Below are 14,188 nucleotides of genomic sequence, written 5' to 3'. Positions count from 1 at the left end.
CGGTTTTCCTTTCCCGGGCTTTCGGTCCAGAGGAGACGGGACAGCCTCCGCTCCCCTGATCCTACCGCGGGCTGCGCAGGGCGGGCTGGGCCTTCCGTGGGACGGAGACGGGGATGGGGGGCGGTGGGGTGTGTCACCCAAATACCAGCGGGTGAGTCGGCGGCCGAACCAGCCGGGCAGGTCCCGTGGAGTATAAGAGCGGGAGGGAGAGGCGGGCGGCAGACGCCTGGAGACCTTCTCAGACGGCGGAGCCGGAACCCAGCGCAGTCCCCAGCCCTCGCCAGCCCGCGCCCCGTCCGCGCTCCTCCGCCCCACCATGGCCCGGGGTCCGGGCCTCGCGCTGCCGTGGCCGTCGCTGCTGCCGCCGCTCCTGCTGCTGGCGGCGGTGATCGGCCACGCGGCCGCGCAGGACAACTGCACGTGCCCCACCAACAAGATGACCGTGTGCGACCGGAGCGGCCCGGACGGCCGCTGCCGGTGCCGCGTGCTCGGCTCGGGCCTGGAGGTCGACTGCTCCACGCTAACGTCCAAGTGCCTGCTGCTCAAGGCGCGCGTGAGCGCCCCGAAGAGCGGCCGCGCGCTGGTGCAGCCGAGCGAGCACGCGCTCGTGGACAACGACGGCCTGTACGACCCGGACTGCGACCAGCAGGGCCGCTTCAAGGCGCGCCAGTGCAACCAGACGTCCGTGTGCTGGTGCGTGAACTCGGTAGGCGTGCGCCGCACGGACAAGGGCGACCTGAGCCTGCGCTGCGACGAGCTGGTGCGCACCCACCACATCCTCATCGACCTGCGCCGCCGCCCGGCCGTCCGCGCCTTCAACCACTCGGACCTGGATGCCGAGCTGCGGCGGCTTTTCAGGGAGCGTTACCTGCTGCACCCCAAGTTCGTGGCGGCCGTGCACTACGAGCACCCCACCATCCAGATCGAGCTGCAGCAGAACACGTCGCAGAAGGTCGCCGGCGAAGTGGACATCGCCGACGCCGCCTACTACTTCGAGAGAGACGTCAAGGGCGAGTCGCTGTTCCCCGGCCACAGCGGCTTCGACGTGCGCGTGCGCGGAGAGCCCCTGCTGCTGGAGCGGACGCTCATCTACTACCTGGATGAGAAGTCCCCCCAGTTCTCCATGAAGCGCCTCACCAGCGGCCTCATCGCCGTCATCGTGGTGGTCGTGGTGGCCCTGGTCGCCGGCGTGGCCGTCCTGGTGATCACCAACCGGAGGAAGGTGGGAAAGTACAAGAAGGTGGAGATCAAGGAACTGGGGGAGATGAGAAAGGAACCGAGCTCGTAGGTACCGACGGGGCTGGGGTGGGGTGGGGTATCGGATTTCAGCAAGGTCCCAGACCCAAGTGAGTCACGCTTCTTGATTCTTGGCCCCAAGGAGGCCTTTCTCCCCCCAAATTCCTACCTCCCCCCGCCGCCACCAAATTTAATAGATCCTGTTCTCGGGGGTCACCTCTTTCTGACTTCTGTCCTGAAGGAAGCATTTCTAAAATTCCTCCCCTTTCGGTCCAACCAAAAACCTGACTCGAAGAGTTAAGGGAAGTTTGGCATAGGGTTATGTATACGGGTCAAGTGTTTGTATGACAACTCAGCATCGTTTACAAGTGATGCAAAATCAATGCTGAAGGCTAACTGCGTTTAGATGGGAAACAGCGCTTTTACTGTCTTGGATTTAAGTTATTTGATTAGCTCCACTTGTATTGTGGCTTTCCTGATGAGGAGTTCGCTACTTGGCCCCGTGTAGTATCCTCATTTACCATCGTTTGTACTGATATTACCGACCACACATGCTTGTCATCGGGAAAGAAGCCTGTTTCAGCTGCCTGAACTCATTTTAGATGTCTTTGTTTGCCGGCAGACTTTGGCCCAGAAACTCAGCATCTGTTCTTCAACTTGCCCTTATTACAGCTGATACTAGTAATGTTTCTTTTGTAAAATGTTTGTATATAGGTTGTCTTTGATAATAATGTTGTGATTTTTAAAATAAAAAAAAGAATGTAATAAAATATGAAAAAGACACAAACCAAAAAGATGGAGTTTGTGAAAACTTGCTCCAGATTTATATCACTTTGGTCTCCTCTAATTTCCCACTACTCAGATTTCTTATTTCAAATTCTAACACTTTTTAGCAGGATGGGTCATTTCCTATAGCCACTCTGGTGTTTCTGAACTGGCAAGTGTAAACACAGGTCTTTCTAAATAAGATTGTTTGGAAACCCCCTGCAGGAGGGTGGGTCAGAGGGAGGAAGCTAGAACTAGCTGCTGTTGTTGGGAAAGGGGACCAACCTTAGGTTATCTCTAAATGAGAATTCTCCCCTGGAGAAGGAAAACTCTACCTTTGTTTCAGGAGCTGTATCTCCTTTGAATCCCTGCCATACTTGGAAGTAGCTGTGCTATTCCCATTGAGTCCTTGGCAATTGACTTAATCCCAAAGTATTGCGGCTCTGAGTTAAATGACTTTCTTACATTAGTCATAGCCAGTCTGTAGAGGGTTTATGCTCTGGCTGTGTGTACATATGCACACAGTCTGTTTTCCTAAGATTCTACTAGTAATGTGCTTTAAAAACTTTTACTTCATTTTAGCTGCAAAATATCTTGTCTCCTTCACATTTATCTCCTTGTTTTCACTCATTTATGTGAAGCGGGGTGTGTTAGAAGGTCGCTGTGGGGTAGCCTACAGGTAAACAAATTACTGCAATTCCTGGGAAATTGCTGTGACAATGGGCGTGCACAAAGGACAGGGTGGTTGGTATATCCAACTCCAAATAGCTAGATCCAGGATATCAGTTTCTTCCCTGGAATCCTTCCCACGTTACTCCTCCCACTTCCACTGGGTGGTCTATGCCGACCACTCAAGAATGAAGCACCAGTATGAATTGGAGCGAGGGAGCTCTCAGCTTGAGGCTGTGGCTGGTGTGTGCTGGTGGAGTGATACCTTATGATCGCCAGAGTCTCTAACTCTATAAGCATTCCTGCTAGGGAGAAACCCATCAGGCTCCAAACATCCTCTCAGGCTAAAATGGGGCTTAACAAGGCGAGAAGGCTGATGTGGGTTGGCTTCCCCAAAGTGGAAAGGACAGCTTAAGCGCCTGAGGTTAGAATGGGAAACTTAAGAGAGTGAAACCACTCTCAGGCAACCCCCTTCCCCCCCCCCCACCCACCCAGGTCACTGGTCACTGAAATTCCTTAGCTAAAGGGACCTTGGCAATCACCTCTAACCTAGCCTCTCATCTTATGAATGAAAGGGTGAGTGACTTCTCAAGATTAATGTTTCTGTGGCACAGCTGAAACTAGACAGTCTCTTGATCCCTCGTCCAGTGCTCTTTTCATTACATCACACTGCCATTGTTTCAAGAGTCACTTCAAAAAACTATCACTTAGGACTTCTCAGGCAGTCCAGTGGTTAGGACTCCATGCTTCCAGTGTAGGGGTCATGGGTTCAATCCCTGGTCAGGGAACTAAGACGTGGCCAAAACATAAAAAACAAAAAACAATCACTTGACTGCCCAGAAAATAAACAGATTAAGGATTGAGTGGGCAGCTGAACAAAGGAAAAAAGTCCTGAGAAAGCCCATTCCTTCATCAGAATGTCACTTCTGGATAATTTCTAAATTTCTGCATTAATTCTGGACTATGAGTCCTTGCACTTTATTGCACTTCATGGTTCTAAAAGCACTTTCACATGTATCACCTCTGAGGCGTTGGTTTACTGGTAATAACCCAAGTGTTGACAAACCTGAGTTCAAATCCTGCTCTACTGGGCAATGAGTCACTTAACTCTCCCCAGTTTCCTCATCTGTTGAAAACTACAAATCTCTGTCTATTACAAAAAATTAAATGAAGGTAATTGATAGGAGTGCCTAGAATGACCTGGGCACTTAGAGTTCAGTATATCTTAAATTTTTTCCTCTCCTATAGATTATATCCATTTCACATGTCAGAAAACTGAGGTCCAAATAGGCTGAGTAACATGATCACACATCCTCCATGTGCCAAAGCCAGAGTTTAGAAGCTTTGCTTCGGCTTTCTAGCCCAGGTTGCTACCCCAGATACCAAACAGGTTGAGACACCTTTCTTATTCATTTCTTCCAAGGAAGAGCCCCTCATGCTCTGTTCTGAAACTCAGCTTGCCTCTGCCAATCACAGGATTATATTATCCAGAACTGGCTATCTGCAGGGGTTTAGTCTCCACCTCCAGATTTCCAGCCCTGCCCCCCAAATTAACATTTACTGTTTTGGGCACAGGCCTGGGGCTGCCCTTGGAAGGAATGTAAAGAGCAGGTGTGACTCACCTAGCATGTCACAACTTGTCTTCTGAGCCCTGTGGGAGGCTCATCTGATTTCCTTGTTTTGGTCACACGGGGCTTTCTCCACTCTTGCTATTTCCTTAATTGGAGCAATTTGTTTTTTTTTGGCCACACCTTGCAGCTTATGTGATCTTAGTTCCCTGACCAGGGATTGAACCCAGGCCCTCGGCAGTGAGATCACCAAGTCCTAACCACTGGACTGCCAGGGAATTCCTGGAGCAATTCTTTAAATCATGTAATTTCTCCCTGCTTACATAGTTTTGGCTTCACTGTTTTTCGAATAGAATCACAGAATGTCAGAGCTGGAAAAAGGATCATTTAGTCCAAGACTCCATTCTACGGATGAAGAAACTGAGGCCCAGAGAGGAAAATAGATTTACCCAACCTGAATTTTCAACCTGAAGTTTCCTTTTCAACCTGAGTTAAATATGTGCTGATTAATATGTGCTTTGGCGTGTTTCTCCTTGGATTTTTCCTGTATGGGACTCTCTACACTTCCTGGACTTGATTGACTGTTTCCTTTCCTATATTAGGGAAGTTTTCAACTATATCTCTTCAAATAATTTATCAGTCCCTTTCTTTTTCTCTTCTTTTTCTGAGACCCCTATAATTAGAATGTTGGTGCATTTAATGTTGTCCCAGAAGTCTCTGAGACTGTCCTGAATTCTTTTCATTCTTTTTTCTTTATTCTGCTCTGCAGTAGTTATTTCCACTATTTTATCTTCCAGGTCACTTATCCGTTCTTCTGCCTCAGTTATTCTGCTATTGATTCCTTCTAGAGATTTAAAAATTTCATTTATTGTGTTGCTCATCATTGGTTGTTTGCTCTTTAGTTGTTCTAGGTCCTTGTTAAATGTTTCTTGTATGTTCTCCATTCTATTTCCAAGATTTTGGGTCATCTTTACTATCATTACCCTGAATTGTTTTTCAGGTAGACTGCCTATTTCCTCTTCATTTGTTTCGTCTGGTGGGTTTTTACCTTGCTCCTTCATCTGCTGTGTGTTTCTCTGTCTTCTCATTTTGCTTAACTTACTGTGTTTGGGGTCTCCTTTTCACAGGCTGCACGTTCGTAGTTCCCATTGTTTTTGGTGTCTGCCCCCAGTGGCTAAGGTTGGTTCAGTGGGTTTTGTAGGCTTTCTGGTGGAGGGGACTTGTGCCTGTGTTCTGGTGGATGAGGCTGGATCTTGTCTTTCTGGTGGGCATGACTGCGTCTGGTGGTGTGTTTTGGGGTGTCTGTGACATTATTATGATTTTAGGCAGCCTCTCTGCTAATTGGTGGGGTTGTGTTCCTGTCTTGCTAGTTGTTTGGCATAGGGTGTCCAGTACTCTAGCTTGCTGGTCATTGAGTGGAGCTGGGTCTTAGCGTTGAGATGGGGATCTCTGGGAGAGCTTTTGCCATTTGATATTACATGGGGCCAGGAGGTCTCTGGTGGTCCAGTGTCCTGAATTCAGCTCTCCCATCTCAGAGGCACAGACCTGACACCTGGCCAGAGCACAAAGACCCTGTCAACCACACGGCTGAGTTAGAATTCAGGCTTCTTTTATACTAAAAGGGGAGAGCATATGGCTGGTTGTTGCAAACTTCTTGGTGCTGGGATCCTTTGCAGTGGTCCTCCTAGGTCTGGTCATAATCGTGCATGTATTATTTAGCACTCTCAATAGGGTCTGGAGCAACATCATCAACACATCCAGATTTCTGCCATGAAACTTATTAGTAGCCACACTAATTGGTATAAATAGACCATAAGTAGCTGTAGGCCACTTCAGGTCAGTTTTGCCATCAAATGGGTTGGCACCAAACTTTCAAAACAGCTTTCAGTTTTCAGAGCATTCTGAATTTGTGGATAAGGGATTATGGATCTGTATAAATTATGGTTTAATTTTTGAGGACTTTTTAATATGGGAAAGTGCTCACAATATATTGTTAAGTGAAGGGCAGGGGGAATAGTACCAAAGTGACACAATGACCCCGCTCCATTTTTACAAAGAAAAATGGGAACACATTTGTAATTTCAATGCAAAATCGGCTGTTTTAAATCCAAACTGACCATAACTGCTTTTGTTTTCCTTTTTTTCTTCTTTCTGTTTTTAATCTTCAAGTGCAATGGTATAGTTTTTATCAGTGTAGAAATCAATCATTATTCCACTTGGTTTTCTTTGAACAATCTACTGGGGTGGGAGAAAGGGAATCCCTCCTTGGCCACCACCCATTTGGTGAAGCAAAGGATAAGCCTTTGGATTTACAAAGGGAGGCCCCTTGCTTGGGGAACAGGAGAAAGAACCCAAACTGATTTGTATTAAGAAGTGGGAGGATATTTTTTGGGAGTTGGGTAGAAGCTGGGGGATGAGGGTGAGGAGAGGATGGAGAGGCAAGGAGGAGAGATCATTCAGCGTGGGGTTGACCCCTGTATTATCTTCCTGGCGCCGCCATAACTATGCACAACAAATGTAGTGGCTGAAAAATAATAGAAAGTAATTTCTCACAGTTCTAGGGGCTAGAAGTCTAAAATCAAGGCATGAGCAGGGCCACATGCTCTCTGAGGCTCTAAGGAAGCATCATTCCTTGCATCATCTAGCTTCTTGGTGCTCCTTGGCCTGTGGCAGATAGTTCCAATCTCTCCTTCCTATGGCTGTCTTTCCTCTGTGTGTGTCTATGTCCAAATTTCCCTCTTCTTATAAGACACCAGTCATTGGATTGGGATGCACTGTAGTTTAGTATGACCTCATCTTAACTTGATTGCATCTGAGAAGAACTTATTTCCAAATAAGGTCACATTTATAGGTTCCAGGTGGGTACATATTTTGGGGGGATACTATTCAACTCCATCCAGACCACCAGTGTGTGATTTGACTAAGACGAATGAAGGATGAATACGGAACTGTGATGTAAATTTCCTCCTTGTCTTTACCCCCAGATTTTCAGGATAAGTCGGCTATGCAAGTGTGGAAATCAAGGAAAAGGCATCTCTTTGTTTCTGTGGGATAAAAAGGGGACACCCATGGTAAGTGAAATCAGGAATCCCGGAGGAGGGACCCTGAGAAGGTAAGGCCAGGAGTGTCCCTGGGGGCAAGAGCCAGGATCTGAACTGACACCTGGTTACAGATACACACAAAAATAAAACACAAAGATTCATCAGTGGGGATACTGGGGCTTTCCATTTTCTCCAAATATACTTTTACATATTTTCCAAATTTTCTATGATGCTTATGATTTGCTTCAATAATCAGGGGGAAAAATGTTATTTAAAAGAAGGACAATTCAAGGTGATGTATTATTTAGATTTAAATCCAGATCTTCAGAAAATGCCTAAGTAACTGGCAAACTGAGTTCTTCCTTTTTTAGTCTCATCTGACTGCTTAATACTATTAAAGCAATAATCTTCATCCTCCATGAGTATAATTATCCTCTTCAAATTATTCCCTTTGATCAGCCTGGGTGTTTTCAAAAATTATTATTATAGTTTTATTAAGAAATCCCTAGGTAAAAGTAATTACCAGTCTCTCTACTAAAAATTAATCAGGACATATTACAATTGTCCAGTAGCCACACACACACACACACACACACACATACAGCAGCCATAACTTATATTTGGCCATAGCCTACTTTACCACACTTTGAAAAACAAATGAAGATTCAAAGTTGTGAATGAACAGACATTAGTCATCTACTACTTTTCATCACTATGCTAGAAACCAGAATAGAGCAATAAACAGAATTTTTTTCTGTTCTCAAAGATCTTACATTTCACACAGAGGTAGTGTTGGGATAGGGGAATAAACTAAACAGGCAAATACAATCATGTGAGATAAGTGTTATGATAAGGGAATGCTGGGCTATGAGAACATCCATCAGGTAAAACTGATGTAATCTGGGGTGGAGGTGGGGATCAGTTTAGGGAAGGTCTACTTGAGAAAGTTTAAACTGAGACCTGAGGATAAATAGGAATTTGTCAGGTATAAGAAGAAGAGAAGGGGAAATGGATCAATCAAGGAGGAAAGCAGATATGTAATACTTGATTGTATCATTAAGAACGATTTCAGGTGCAAGTGTTTGTTAGCAGCTAAACTCAAACTAGTTAAGCAAAAGGAATTTGCTGACTCATGTAACTGGAAAGTGAAGGAGAGGTATTAGCTTTAGGCATAGCTGGGTCCAAGGGCTCAAATAATGTCAGGTTTCTGTTTCTCTCTTTATATCTTTATTCTGCTCATGGCTTGACTTTCATTTTCTAGGACAACTTCTTCTTCATTTAGGGCAATAGGGCCACCAGCAGCTCCAGTCTCGTAGTTTATTAATTTAAGAGCCACACAGAAGAACTTTTTTTCCTTCAAATTCCCATTGGAAATAGTTTTTGTAGATCTTAACTAAGCTAAGGATCTTGAGAGGAGATCATCCTGACTTAGGGTGGGCCCTAAATCCAATAACTGGTGTCCTTATAAGAAGATAGGACACAGAAACACAGAGAAGATGGTGATATGAAGACAGAGGCAGATAATAAGAACCTGCTGTATAAAAAAATAAATAAAATTCTAAAATTCAAAAAAAAAAAAAAAAAAGACTGAGGCAGAGACTGGAATTATACATCTACAAGTCAAGGGGCTCACTTGTACGGGAGCGTGTTAGTGGTTTCATCCTGGGATTTGGAGTCAGGAGCCAGCTTGGGTCTCAGAGCCACCACTTAACAATCTCTTAGTAGGAAAAACATAAGCATGAAGTGCTGCTGGTACACAGAAAAGTGGGGCAACTCACCAGGCCTGCTGCAGATGCATGCAGGACTTGCCAGAGGGTGTGATTTCTGCCCTGTGTTTTGAAGAACGAATTAGCCAGGTGACAGTAGAAAAGGCATTTGTAGTAGATGCCAGTGGTGCCCACACATATCTCCCTGGATGTTGGTGTCTGGCCCATAACTCTGCACACGCTGGTTCTACTTGCAACAGCCAGCATCTGCATTCCTCTTTTTTTTTTTTTAGAAAAAAGGCTTCAAATGGTTATTTATTTATTTATTTATTTATTTATTTATTTCTGTGTTGGGTCTTCATTTCTCTCCGAGGGCTTTCTCTAGTTGTGGCAAGCGGGGTCCACTCTTCATCGTGGTGCGCGGGCCTCTCACTATCGCGGCCTCTCTTGTTGCGGAGCACAGGCTCCAGACGGGCATAGTTGCTCTGCGGCATGTGGGATCTTCCCAGACCAGGGTTCGAACCCGTGTCCCCTGCATTAGCAGGCAGATTCTCAACCACTGCGCCAACAGGGAAGCCCTGCATTCCTCTTCTTGAGGCTTTTGGATCCCTCAGAAGCATATGCAAGATGCCGGAAGTGCAGAGAATTAATCACCCCCAGGACAGCACTCAACCAATGACTGGCTGGAGTTGGTAGTTAAATAGCCAGGCAACTTTCTCCTCCAGTTAGGAAAACTCTGTGTGTTACATAGTCTCCCCACACTCTTCAGAGAGACTCCACTCCATTTGACCCCGTCTGTAACTAGTTGGTTAATGCATCATTTATTGGCTTCCTTCCTTTTCCTGTCTCACTTCTCTGCTCCTTAGCTGGTGCTTCCTGGGATCATCTCCCAAATAAGTTACTTACATTTGATTCCTTGTCTCAGGGTATCCTTCTGAGGGAAACCCAAATTAGACAACATTCCACATAGAAAGGACAGCATGTGCAAGAGCATAGGAATATAAGCATGGACATCTCACAACACGTTTAAGGGATTATCCAAATTATTTGAGAATCTGCTGCCTGGTCTCTTGGTCTAATGGGTAAATAATTATCCAGGGCTTAGAAATAAATGGGTACCATGTTGTAATGACCCCTCTTTTATTTTGGGAATTGTTGGAGTTCAGAAGAATGGCTGGGGATTGTCAATTTTCCCTGGAGCCCTCACACTTACACAGTGCCTGGCACATAGTGTACACTCAGCAAGTATTTTTTTGAAGTAATGAATTTTATTGTGTTGAAATTGGGGTATTACAAAACTCCAGGGCTTACTATACAACACCCATTCATTAAATGTTTATTGAACAGAACTGAAGGACACTGGAAAGCCAAAGAAAAGCAATTGTGCCACCTGGAGGAGGGGGCCTTTGCAGGCACTGGTTGTGTGCTCTAGAATTTTGAGAACTTTTAGTTAGGGTGCAAGGTTGTAAGCTGAGTTCTTTGTAAGAACAAAACAACAGAAATAGTTTAAATGTCCACAACAGGGGAATAATAAATTAAGTGATGCAATAGCATTTCCATAGAACACTATGCAGTGATTAAAATGAATTAAGTTATCTATATACATTGATATAGAAATTTCTCCAAGACTTGCTGTTCAAGTGATAAACTGAAGTCACAGAAAATACATATAATATGATGTCATCATGTCAAAAAAACTCGCCAAAATACACCCCATATCTTTGCTTGTTTGAGAGGCAAACTCAGCTACAGATTGAGTGGGATGCTGAGATGATTTTTAAGTCCAGTTCTGAGATTCTGTAATTTTAAGATGACAAGTCAAAGTTTATAGTTCCTTTAGAAAATATACTGCTTTGACTCATATAAGAAAACTGTAAAACTTTATGGAGGGACATAAAAGAAAACCTGGATAAATGGAGACATATGCCAGCTTCCTGGACTGATAGAGTCAACATTGCAAAGATATAAATTTCTTCAAAATTAATCTAAGTTTAAAAACAACAGCAATAACAAAATCAAAATCTCAATGCATTTTTGGTGGGGGAGGACTTGAAAAAATTTCTAAAGTTCATCTTAAAGGTGAAATGTATAAGAAGAGCCAGAAAATATTTGAAAATAAAATCTATATTGTGAAGTTAGAATAATTAGAATCTTATACTAGTGCCAGAACAGACAGACAAAGGAAAAGATGTGGGTATTTATGAGAATTTAGTATGTCACAAAAGCAACACTTCAACTGAGTCAGGAAAGGATGGACTGTTCAATAAATTGTTGGGACAGTAGTTACCTTGGTGTCCTCACCATGGGAAGGGCATATGCATGTGTATTTTGAAAAAGCTCCACTGGCCTAATCATTCAGAAAATATTTTAGGTTATTTTTTTTTATTCTATGTTGCACCAAAATAAATTCCTAGTAGACTAAAGATTTAAGAACAAAGTCATTAAATATTGATACTAGAGGAAAATATTGGTAAATACATAATTTTGGGATTAAGACAGATTATAAATATGAACTCAAAGGCAAAAACCAAAATGAAAAGATGGATAGATTTGTCTATACCACAATTTTAAAAATTATTTATATATGCAGGCATGAATTAAAGTTGAAAGGCAACTGTTAAGCAGGGGAAATGTTTGCTACGTGAACGACAGACAATTCTTAAATATATAAAATATTTTTACCAGTCAATAAGATAAAAATGAATTTTTTATAGAAGAACGGGTTAAGGCATGAACAAGCAATTTGCTAAAGAAGAAATCAAAAGAGCAGATAAGCATAAAAAATTGCTTACATTGTTAGGAATCAAAGGAATGCACATTAAAACAACAGGAAGAACTGTTTTATCCTATCAAAGTTTGAAGTATTTAAAGTAATTTTATTTTATTTTTTTAATTCTGTTTTTTTTAAAACATTGCTTCTTTTTTAAAAATTGTTTTATTTATTTATCTATTTTTGGCTGCGCACAGGCTTTCTCTAGTTGTGGTGAGAGGGGGCTACTCTCCGTTGCAGTGCGTGGGCTTCTCATCATGGTGGCTTCTCTTGTTGTGGAGCACAGGCTCTAGGCACGTGGCCTTCAGTTGTGGCTCGTGGGCTCCAGATGGCAGGCTCAGTGCTTGTGGCTCACGGTCTTAGTTGCTCTGTGGCATGTGGGATCTTCCCAGGCCAGGCTTCGAACCCACGTCCCCTGCATTGGCAGGTGGATTCCTAACCACTGCGCCACCAGGGAAGTCCTAAAGTAATTTTAATTTTGCTTTTCAAGAAGGTTACGTATCAAAATGTTAACAGTGATTATGTCTAGGTAGTGGGGTTAAGGGTACTTTTTTTGTTTTTTTGCTTTTCTGTGGTGTTATTTTACTTGTGCAGTAAAGAAATAGTATTTTGCACTGACTCTTAGAAGAGTGCTCAGCTGGGATCTCTGGAGAACTAACCTCTGGAGAGTGAGCAAGGACGTGTCCAAGCTGTGGCTTCCTCTTGGGCCCAGCCTGGAGCTTGCTGAGCCATACTGAGCCCTCTTGGCCCCCAACTTCAGGAAGTGGGTCTGGTTGGCTGCTGTTTATACAAGGGGAATGAGACAGAGGTAGGGAGACCAGTCAGCAAGCTAGTGCAATGACAATCCACGTGGCAATGTATAAAAATAACACACTGGAATTTGGTGTGACAATTCTATTTGGGCTAAAGAAAAAGAAAGAAAGAAAAAGAAAAGGGACTTCCCTGGTGGTCCAGCGGTTAAGACTCCCTGCTTCCACTGCAGAGGGCACGGGTTCAATCCTTTCTTGGGGAACTAGGATCCTGTATGCTATGCATCACGGCCTAAAGAAAAAAAAGAAAAAATTATAAGTTATAAATTTAAACAATGAAATGGCCTGCCTGTTCATGCTATGTGGGAAGAAGAAGGTAAAAAAGGAGAGGAAAGTAAAAAAGTCAAATGTGGATGAAGAAAACACTAAGCTAATTTTTGTTGGAGTGGAATATGCAAATGAAGATGCGGCAACTGTCTATGTGGGGGGGCATTTCAGATGCAGAGCCAGCCATCTCCAACATCTGGAACAGTCAGGCCTAGCACGTATTCAAGAAAACGGAAAGGCCGCTTTAAGTCAAGACTGCCCATGCCTTGCAGACAATCAAATATATGACCCTCATCAAATCCTGTGCTCATCTCACCTGGCTCTCAGCCCGAATCTAGATCAGCAGAGTCCTCTTGTCTGTTGAGCTTATGTCTACGCCTGGTGCTAAAACAATTCATCCCTCATAATTCTTCAGAGTTAGTCTGTCCTTTAATTCAGTATTCAGTTTCCAGTACTTCCTTTAGGAGGTGAGATGGAAAGTCTTTCTGTATCAAAGCAGCTTCTACTTCTGGAGAAAACTGAGTTGCCTTAGGTTGGGTTCCCCAGAAACAGATTCTGAAAGAATTCTTTGTGTGCAGAGTTGCTGGAGAGGAAGGGAAAGAGGACTGGGCAGAAGAAGTGGGGCTTCTCCGCCAGTCGCATGGAGACCTGGGATGGCCCTGCAGGGTTGTCCTCAATTAAAATCCAAGGGTCAGGCCTTTGTCCCCCCAGATTAACCAGTCATTGGATGTGCACTGTCCCTGGAGAGAAGGCATATTCTTGGATGAGGCAGGTGTCTTCATCCAAGGGAAATCTCCAGAGAGGAAGCCATCTGAATTGCTCTGGCAGACTCTAGAAGAAGGAAAGAAAAGCCCAAGGGAAGTGGGCTTGCTGGAATGATTTATTTTGTGGAGCCAGAAGACCAGACAGAGGATTATGTTCCATTGGAGGCCCAAAAGACAGATAGTATACAAAGACAGGTAGGAAGGCGCTGACGAGAGGAGTACCAGCTAGGGATGATGGTAAGAGAAGCAATCACAGGGCTGGGCTTGATAATATCCAGGAGGATGATAGCATCCTGAAGTAACAGAAGCCAGGTGGTGGCTTTAACCACCAGAAGTCTGGGGGCTGTAATTACTATAAGAGCTGGCAAGGTCAAGGGGGCAGCCTTAGGGGGTTTGATCCAGGTTGTGAAGGTATTTAATAATACAAGGTGTCCCTAGGGGAAAAAATAGATGGGCAACCAACTGGGTTCTGCTTAACATCTACGACCAGAAAAACACAAGAATGGAGGAACAGGGTTTCTCTGGTGGTGCAGTGGTTAAGGATCCAGCTGCCAATGCAGGGGACACGGGTTCGAGCCCTGGCCCGGGAAGAT

The 14,188-nt window shown here is 44.3% G+C and overlaps 1 protein-coding gene across 1 annotated transcript; it reads left to right on the top strand.

Moving 5' to 3' along the window:
- Positions 1 to 249: 249 nt before the first annotated feature.
- On the top strand, positions 250 to 2,052 carry TACSTD2 (tumor associated calcium signal transducer 2). Its single transcript, XM_079727964.1, has one exon. The coding sequence runs from the start codon at positions 317 to 319 to the stop codon at positions 1,286 to 1,288; it is 972 nt and encodes a 323-aa protein (XP_079584090.1). The 5' UTR covers positions 250 to 316; the 3' UTR covers positions 1,289 to 2,052.
- Positions 2,053 to 14,188: the final 12,136 nt, after the last annotated feature.

This window comes from Hyperoodon ampullatus, assembly GCF_949752795.1.
Source record: "Hyperoodon ampullatus genome assembly, chromosome: 2".
In the NCBI taxonomy this organism is placed as follows: domain Eukaryota; kingdom Metazoa; phylum Chordata; class Mammalia; order Artiodactyla; family Ziphiidae; genus Hyperoodon; species Hyperoodon ampullatus.
Note: the sequence above shows the minus strand (reverse complement) of the source record. Positions and strands in the feature narration are given on the sequence as shown.

Bases quoted from the DNA above. Each gene is read 5' to 3' on its own strand.
- TACSTD2 (XM_079727964.1), top strand. From the start codon at position 317: ATGGCCCGGGGTCCGGGCCTCGCGCTGCCGTGGCCGTCGCTGCTGCCG.